This window comes from Sphaeramia orbicularis, chromosome 17 (assembly GCF_902148855.1).
Source record: "Sphaeramia orbicularis chromosome 17, fSphaOr1.1, whole genome shotgun sequence".
NCBI lineage: Eukaryota > Metazoa > Chordata > Actinopteri > Kurtiformes > Apogonidae > Sphaeramia > Sphaeramia orbicularis.
Genome location: NC_043973.1, coordinates 2,615,960 through 2,626,101, shown reverse-complemented (window position 1 = coordinate 2,626,101; position 10,142 = coordinate 2,615,960). Strand labels below are relative to the sequence as shown.

Genomic DNA, 10,142 nt, shown 5'->3' with positions numbered 1-10,142 from the left:
TCAGGAAGACTGTTCCAGAGTTTAGCTGCATAGAACTGAAACACAGCTTCATCCTGTTTAGTCCTGACTCTGGGCACCAGTCCCTGAGGTTGTCAGGGTCCCAGATGGTTCATATGGGACCAACATGTCACAGATGTACTTTGGTGATAATCAATTAAATGATACCTATCCTTGTTTCTGTGACAAATATTCAACATCAATAAAAACAACTGTGTTTAGAACTCTTGTTTTTTAACTGCACTCATAAGAGAGTGTTTTAGGAAGCATTTCAAGACTGGATATCTGAAAAAGACACTCAGTCACCCAAACTGGAATACAAAGATATTATATACGGAATTATAATACACAGGAAATGATGTATTACACCTTAAATATTATTGCCAAACAGTTTATCCCCAGATGCAGATTCATGAAGAGCCAGCCACTGTTCTTAGTTTATATGAATGAGATAACGAACTTAAAAAAAAAAAAAAAAAAAAAAAAACACTGAAATGTGTCAAAACTAGACAAGCCTTGACTGTTTTATAACAATCTGATAATCTGAATGTATTGATTCCTGATTAAATTAAACACTGTTTTATTTAAATATGCTGTAAATGTTCAGTGTGGAAAATAGTATCTCTTTAGGAAATCTTTTGAATGCAATGCCAGAATTTGATTAATTAAAAAACAGGAATAGAATAGAATAGAATAGAATAGAATAGAATAGAATAGAATAGAATAGAATAGAATAGAATAGAATAGAATCAGGATTAGGGAGTTACGTTAAAAACAGAGAAAACAAAGATACACTACCTTTTTCAGTCCAACAAAATTTGTTTTTATGTTCTGTAAAGAGAGTAGAGTAAAATACACACATCAATTCTAAAAAGAGTCAAGAATAAAAGTATAAATTTAAAATGAGTAAAGTTAAAAGACGCAGACAGAAAAGTGAGTCCAGTATCAATAAATAAATAAAAAAGAACATGTGTTGGATACACAAGTGTCAGTATTTTAATAAAATGTCCTTTTCAGTGGACAGCGTTTATTTTCTTATAAAGACCCAGTGCCACTTTTGAGGCAGTTTCCATATTAATTTTATCTGTTTAGCCTTTGTTGAGTGATTTATCACCATTTATTATAATATTATCCTCTACATCTTGCTTTTTTTCCAGTGAAAATCCGGTATTGTCCAATAAAGATCATCCAAAAAGATAAGCACAGTACACCATGGTTACAGATAGAACAAAATCAGTGTAAAATGACCTCACTCACAGACCTTCCATTCCTCCCACAATCAATCAAGAAACTACTACAACAACGTCACAATCTCCTCAACTCTGACAGCCTGGTGGAAAGCCCACAAAATCTCCAAATCATCACTGGTACCATGAAGGTTCACCCCAATTTGGCCCAACCCAGACTTCCAGCTGTACAACACTCCTGTTCACTTTTCATCATGGCATCACAAAAGCATCACTCACCTCCACCACTTATTTAAAAACAACCAGCTGATATCATTTAATACACATTATCCACAGGTACGGGGTTGGGAGAGACCAATTCCTCCAATACCAACAACTAAAAAAACAAAAATACTACACTAAAAAACAACATATTATAGCCTTCTCAATTAAGTGAAGAAATCTTTAAAATTACCCCCAAAGAAATAATTTTTAAAATTTATAAACTTTTTTCATTGTCAGAAACCTCCAAAACATCCCCAACCACCAAACGGGAAAAGGACCTGGCTGATTTCTGGATACAGATGAATAAAAACCTATTTTCCACGACTCATACAATATAAAACCATTCACAGAATACACATCACTCAGGGGAAAATGTTTAAGATGGGGTTGACAGACACAGACATCTGCTCACAGTGCACCTTAGGTCACACAGAGGATTATCTTCACACCACCTGGTCTCATCAGCTGGTTCTTTCATTTTGGACAACAGTCACAGAAAAACTCTGGTTCAAGAATCCCACCATCCCCATCACTCTGCTGGCTGGGGGACTTGACACCCATTACATTCACAGCTCAACACAAAAACCCATGATTGATTTCTCTAACTACCGCCAAGAAAAAAAAAAATTCAAACTGGAAATCCAAACACTCCTGCCATATTACTCACTGGATATATTTACTCTTAGAATACATCACAAGAAAAACTAACAGCCTGTAAAATAAACAATATGTCAGCTTTTGAGGAAACATGGGACGTATTCAAAAATCACCTAAAGTCCATCCAGAATCCAAACCAAATCAGTAACCACAGCCACTGTAAAAAAAAATCTGTAATTTAACAGAATTTTCACTGTTTATTTTACAGATTTTTCCTGTATTTTCAAGATACAGGAAAATATCAATGAAATTACAAAAACAGACTGTGATTTTACACGTCAAATTTAAAATAACATGAAAAAAAAACAGTAACTATGAATAACCATAAAATTTACATTTTTTAAAAGAATTTTTTTCTTTTTTCACAGAAAAATACAGTTAAAATACATTTGCAAATGTATCATAATTTCACAAATATTTATTTTCTATTTATGAGATTAAACTGTTAATTTAAAGTTTAATACTATAAAAAATAATAAAATGAGATAAAATTATTGACAATTACCGTAAAAGAAGTATTTGTTCTGTCAGTTGAACCAGACTTGTTTGTTAATTGACAAATATCTTGTGTAATTACAGGAGGTTTCACAACAAAAATGTTGAATAAATGTATTTTTGTGAATGTACAACATGTATAAGCACTGATAAACTGTCCAAATACAGTTTTTATGAGTTTATTTAGTTTTTATTTTAATACACGTAAATATTCTTTATTAATCATTAAAAAGTAAAAAAAAAAAAAAAAAAAAAAAAAAACAACAACACAAAATGTCATGTAAAATTAGGGCAAAAAAATGTATTTTAATTATGGGAAAAAAAAAGATAGATAGATAGATAGATAGATAGATAGATAGATAGATAGATAGATAGATAGATAGATAGATAGATAGATAGATAGATAGATAGATAGATAAAATTATAATTATATTATTATTTTTATGAGATGGTTATTTTCCGTTATTTTACAGTATTTTTTTCGGCACCCGTGCTGCCGGAATATTACCGTTTTTTTAACAGTTTTTTTTTGTTTTTTTACGATGCAGAGCCACATGCAGGACCACATATCAGACCACATCCAACCCATAACAAACATTTTTTAATTCACTTGCATCAACTTCATCCCTTTTCTCTACCTTCACATGCTTTTACAGACATACCCTGATCCCCCTCTCCTTTGGTCCTGTCTATACTTCTCTCTTCCCCTCTTATCCTCTTTAATCGGGTTTTTTTCCACTATTTTTTTTGTTGTTGATTAGAAACTAATATTTTTATTATCTTTATTATTATTATTATTATTATTATTACTATCATTGCTGTTATCATCATTGTTGCTATTGTTATTGGTATTATTGTCGTTATTATTATTATTACTATCATAATCTCTGTATTACTATTATTAGTATTACTATTATTACAGTTTTATTCTCATAACTATTATCATTATTAATGCCGTTGTCATGGTTCTTGAGGGTGGTGGTGGAGGCAGCCGTAGGTCCAGGTAATATTACATTTACTATGTAGGGGGTGGTGGAGCCAGGCAGTGCAGGGCATGGGGTTGGGTGATGTCCGCCTCTCCTGACCCTTTGCCCCCTGGTGGTGTGGCCGCGGTCTTTGGCGAGGGCAGTGGGAGGTAGCTGGCTTGAGTGCCTCCACTTCTATCTCTTCTAAAGGAAAAATTAAAAAAAAAAAATGAATTAACTAATAAATAAATAACTTAATAAGGTCACTTCACTTTGGACAGACTGTCTCCAAACTGGTCTGAGAGCGGTCCAGCTGTGGAGTGGACTAGGTTTGGACCATCTCTAAAACAAATAAACAAAAAGGGGAGAAAAAAAAAGAGAGGGGGGAAGGAGGAATACCCCTGGGCTGGTCCCTGGGCTGTGGCTGTTTTGTTTTGCTGGCGGTGGGCTCTGTGTGCTTGGCTCCACCCCCCCATAGCCATATTAATTTAAATTAATTAATATAAACTCAAACTAATAGGAACAGATATAAATTATTATTAATATTGAATTATTTAACCCATTTTTGTTGTTATTGTGGCTGCCTCCACTACTACCGCCACAACATTAGCAAATTTGACTATTATTATAAATTTTTGTGTCATTGTTATCATGATCATTATTATAATTATTTTCCCTCTCAACCCCCCCACTCTCATTTCACTTTCATTCACTCTCCCCCTTCCCCAATCGTCCCTTATCAATCTATATTGCTTAGGTGCTCTTTATGTTTATTGTCTTTTTCATTGTAATATGAGGATGTTGTTTGTCATTATTTTGTTGGTTTGTTTATTTGCTTGATTTTTCTTTTATTTGTTGTTTTTTTCTGTCCACCATGTCTTGTTAACTGCATCACTAATAAAAGTAAAATAAAACAAATTACAAAAAATAAAACTAAGTGTCTAAGGTGGACACACTGACTTTTCCAGCTACAGACAGACCATGGGTTTATATGACTGGGACACAGGAAATCATTTGGTGTCATTTAGGGAAAATGAGCGTGTTTTAGAGTTAAGAGTCACTTTTCAAAAGTTGCCAAAAGCTCCCAAACAAATTTTCAAAGTAGCTAAAATTATTCCTTGGTACTTCTTTTTTTTTTTTTTTACAAATGTGTTTATTGATATTTCAAGCTTTATAATTCTTAAATACATTCACAAAATGTTTCTTGTTAAAAGCTTTAGATTCTTTTGTTACATGGAAAGCAAACAACAAAAAATAAACATGAACAGAGAACCTCTGCAAAGTGGTACCTTACTCTTATGACAGTGTCAGGGATCAGAAAATAAATAGAAAGTAAAATTTAAAAAAATCAATTACAACAGCATTAGATAATTGTGCAGAAACACACAATTTTACCTTCATCCAAACATACAAATGTCTATATGATGCAAAACCATCTTAATGCTAGGGCATTAGTGACTTCAGATGTTTTCAGATCAACTTATTTGTCAATAAAGTCGAAGGCCAGTCGACTTGTCGTATGATGATGTCATTACACTGACAGTGGAGGAACAACACAGACACACAGCTGTTCAGCAATGAGCAACTTGTACTAACGTTCACTGGAACATGAACAATGTACAGTAAAGAGCAGAATAAAAAACTAAGACACAAACATCAACAGTCCTTCTCAGACATTTAACCAAAACTAAACAAAAGGTAACACCTGGAATTTTCTTTTAAATTTAAGTGAACAACATAAAGTGGGAAAAAGTTCAGACGGCGGCAGAAAAGACACACAGCATACTAGAGAAAAGAGCGCATTGTCTGAATGAAATAAATGAACAGAATAATCCAAACACACTGGTGGTCAAAATGATTATTCAATATTGGTGGAGCGTCCATGGTTCACAGAACATTACTGAGACCAGAGTTTTTCTAGATCACTATCAGTTCCTACTCTGAGTTGTCTTCTTCCTTCTGTCTTGGCCTTGCACTAGTGATGAGCGGGTGTTTTTTTTTTTTTCTTTTTTTACCAGCTTTGTGGAATTTTTTGACCCGCCCTGCAAATAAAGTGACACTATTTGGACCTGCACCAACCCGACCCAGGTCCACTGATCCGCGCATCACTACCGCTCACTGTGCACTGCGCTCCATGTTTTCATGTATAAAGATGAAAGTATTGACATGCGCTGAATGAAGGCTAGCACGCTGTCGGGTGATGGAAGGGAGAGAGAGAATAACACACGACTAGTCGACTCCTCCAAAGTAACGTCGACTTGTGCCACAGACGTCGGCGCGTTGACAAACCGACTTTTCAGTTAATGCCCTACTTAATGCTCTATAAAGTCAGTCCAAAATAAGTCGTTAATGGGTTCCATCTCTTCCTAAATAAGACCATGGTAATGCTGAGGTTATTTTTTCCACTGTATATACCCTGATGAGTCTCTCTTTCCGTTGACCAACAGTAGTGGTAATGGCTTACACCAAGACACAGTTATGTTTTTTGCCACCGATACAAGAACTTTGAATAAATACATTTTTTCTTTACACAAAAAGTCCCAAGGAAGCACTCCAAAAATAAAGATCAGTGGATCCCATCCAACGTTAATTTGTAAAATGCTAGAAAGTTCTACCCGGATCCCTTCCCAAAACACTCTCAATTTAGGACAATCCCAAAAAATGTGTGTGATCTCCCATTTGTCCACAATGTCTCCAGCAAAGATTTGTCTTAGTTTCGTCGAATTTAGAGATGATAAATGGAGTTTTTAAAAATCAGAGGTTCACTTTTCAGATAAATTCTATCCATGTTGGGCTACTAGTCAATTTATGTCGTCTCACATACTTGTTCCCAGTTCGGTGCTTTTTGGGGAAAAAAAAAAAACGAAAAAGTTGCTAGGATAGTCTGAAAAGTTTCCAATTCTAGCAACAAAAATGTTAAGTTGGCATCAATGCTGACGACACAATATGGTCACTGCATCTGATGTAGATCTGAGACAATGGCTCAAAGATGTACTGTATGTGAACAGAAATAGTTAATATCATGTTGAATGGTGCTATCTTCGAAGGTGAAGCTTCTGGTGTCTTCTGAGCTGAAACTGAAGAGTGAAGCTTTTCCCGCACACACCACAGCTGTGCGGCTTAAGGCCACTGTGGGACCGCTGGTGTCTCAGGCAGGTGTCTTGCCTAGAAAACTGCATGGAACAGATTTTACAGCTGAAAGGCTTCTCTCCTGTGTGCACTCTTTGGTGCGAATCGAAGCGGTTTTTATGTTTGAAAGACTTTCCACATTTGCACGTGAAGGGTTTGACAGATTGGTGTGTGACCTTGTGAGAATTCAGGTCAAATGCGCGAAGGAAGCGCTTGTCACAGACTGAGCAGGTAAAGTCTCTCTGATTGATTCTCTGCGGCGTCTTTGCTCTCCTGTTGTTCCAACTGACGACGAGCTCTTCTGCATTTGGTTGTGAAGGAGACTCCAAGGCCTGATCACTAGCGACCGCCGGCTGTGAAGCATCTCCAACCCATTCAATTTGAACTGACACTGCGGCGGTCCTTCCTGAGCACACAGACAACGTCTCAGGCTGTACTTCCACTGGTACAAGCACAGAATTATTTGTAATTTCCTCTGCTGTGATTGGTTGAGAGTTGACGGACCTTTCTGTGTTTCTGTGAGGATGATGGTCGTGGTAAGAGGGGAAAGTCTGGCTGTGATGTGGCATTTCATACTCCTTCTCAACAGAGTTTTTCTCAAACAAGCTACTTCCAGGAGGACGCCAGAGTGAGTCATCAGGCTTCACTGCCTCCATAGAAAAGAAGGCCCATGCGCTCGTCGCATTACCAGCTGTTGTTTCATGTTCGTCTGCTGGTTCACATTTCACCACTGGCTTCATGTCACAGTTCTGCACTGTTTCACCCTGAGACTGAAAGTCTTCATTGTTTGGCTGGAGATAATCGGCAAATGTTTCCTGGTCGTCTGCTTCATCTGAAATTAAAAGAAAAACAAATATATATGTAAATGTCACCAAACTCCACAAATACAACCTTAACCCATAAAGGCCCAGAACTACTTTCTATGATGACGTCCAAATTAATTTGTCTCTATATTTTACCATTACCAAGTCATTTATTGCCATTTATTATGAGATTATCCTTTGCATTTTTTCAGTGAAGTATTTCTGCCGAATTTATTAAAATAGCATAAAAATTCGCTAAAGCGTGTTGATTTTTCTTGTCATCCAAAAGGTTTGGTGGTTTATGGCCACACCTGATAATTTTCAGAAATTGTGTGAGGTTCGGAGGGCGGCTGTCCCCTGGATGCTCCTCACCTTTCATATAGTTGTGATTCTCAGCTGTCTGCACCAGAATTCCCCGTGTTTCACGGCTGGCACCTGCCTCTTGGGCTTTGCACAGTTCATCTTCCAGCGCCTTCAAACTCGCCTTCAGCTCCTGGATCTCGCTGTCCCTTCGGCTGATCTCCATCCGCAGGACGGTGGTCCCGTCACTCACCAGCTTACTTATTTCGGCCACCGCTGCTTTGGCCAGTGCTTCCATTATGGCTGCGACATGCGGTTCGAAAGAGGCCGAGAAAGACATTCTCTTGACTGATAAACTCAGTTAAAGCATATGAAGCGTTCCACGGTTAAACTTTCAGCGTTAACAAACCTTTCACCTGGATTGTTTTTGTGTACTTCCGGGAAAACTGCAGACGGATGTGACGTAATGACGCACGGTATTTTTTGCTAGTGAACGTCATGTACTTCCTTTGCATAGTAGCTAAGGATTTGTAACTGGGAAAGTACATTTCAAACTAGATTAACTGTAATCTCTGAATTGCCGAATGTATCAACAATCACACAGCGTTTCTTAAACTAAAAATGCGTTGTTTAAATCAAGCTAAAATGAAACCCGTGTGTTTCTATCCTGTTAAACATAATAATGGAACAATCCTTATAATTATAACCCTTACATTTAAACATATCACTAATAATATTTTATACTTTACAGACATTTCATAGGTTGATTGATAAATGTACTAATGTTGCAACGTTGTGCTAACTCCTCACTATTGACCTTCTCAGTGTATTTTTGCAATAAAATACTGGCAACAAATGGCTAGTAAGACAGTATAATTTCTTGTTTAAAGATATGAATGAGGGTTAAACGTGTTACAAACTTGAGTGTATTTAATACTTGAAAATGTATAATCTTTAATCCAAAAACAATTTTAAAGTATTGACCATAAAAAAATATTTCCTTGTTACTTATTGAGGCTTTTATTATGAAATTCTTGGGTAAGTATTTCAGGGCATAAACTGTCCCCAAAGAAACTAATAATCTGCTTTTGTTTTGAAAGTCTGTTTGTTCCCCAAGTGACACCAGACTTTGTTACAGCTTGGAGGCTTTTATGTTGAAATTCAGGGTCAACTATTTCAGAAGATGAACTACGCTCAAAGTAAAGCATACTTGCCTTTATTTAGGAAATCTGCTTCTTTCTAAAGCATTTTTTGTCATTTTTGTTTCATCTTGGCAAATAAAATTTTTTAAAATCCAGGCATCATATATAAACTCATACTATACATATAGTTACATATAAAAGACTTTCATTTTAAAGGTCAGCTGCAGTCGGTGCAGATGTGTGTAGTTGTATGTGCTATATTTATTATAATTATTGTTATTATTATTATTATTATTATTATTATTATTAGCATTATTATTATAATGGTCTGAGAGTGGTCCAACTGTGGAGTGGACTAGGTCTGGACCACCTGTAAAACAAATAAATAAAAAGGGGAAGTGGGGGGGGGTAGGAATACCCCTTGGCTGGTCTGGTCCCTGGGCTGTGGCTGTTTTGTGTTGCTGGGGGTGTCGGAGGTCGGAGTGGGGGGTTGAAGGTGTGCTCTCCTCCTCAGGCTCTGTGTGCTTGGCTCCACCCCCCCCCCCCCACTCCCATAGCCATATTAATTTAAATTAATTAATATAAACTCAAACTGATAGGAATAGATATAAATTATTATAAATATTGAATTATTTAACCCATTTTGTTGTTATTGTGGCTGCCTCCACTACTACCGCTGCCACAACATTAGCAAATTAGATGATTGCTATATATTGTTGTGTCACTGTTATCGATTTCAGGTCCTTTTAATAGTTTTTAAATGTCTTAACGGTCTTGCGCCTTCTTATCTTTTAGACTTGCTTTTACCTTATGAACCCCGGCGGACCCTGAGCTCCTCTGGCACTGGCCTTTGAACAGTTCCAAAAGCTAACACAAAAACTCATGGCGAGGCAGCTTTTCAGCATTCTGCTCCTGGCCTTTGGAACCGCCTGAAGGGAACCTCAGGGCCGCAGAGAATGGAGACATTTTTAAAACCAGGCTCAAGACCCACCGCTTTAATTTGGCTTTTAACTAATGCCTCTGTTTTATCCACTCTAAGGTTTTATAGTTATATATATATATATATATATATATATATATATATATATATATATATATATATATATATATATATATATATATATATATATATATATATTAAGTTTCTTTTAACTGATGCTTCTGTTTTACTATTTTAATGTTTAATATTTATATTAAATTTAT

General features: G+C 36.2%; 1 protein-coding gene across 1 annotated transcript; it reads right to left on the bottom strand.

Moving 5' to 3' along the window:
* Nucleotides 1-6,414: 6,414 nt before the first annotated feature.
* Nucleotides 6,415-8,240, bottom strand: LOC115436617 (zinc finger protein 16-like). Its single transcript, XM_030159514.1, has 2 exons — nt 7,870-8,240; nt 6,415-7,526 (listed from the first exon to the last, which is right to left on the bottom strand). Exons 1-2 carry the CDS (start codon nt 8,135-8,137, stop codon nt 6,601-6,603), a joined length of 1,194 nt encoding a protein of 397 aa, XP_030015374.1. The 5' UTR covers nt 8,138-8,240; the 3' UTR covers nt 6,415-6,600.
* Nucleotides 8,241-10,142: the final 1,902 nt, after the last annotated feature.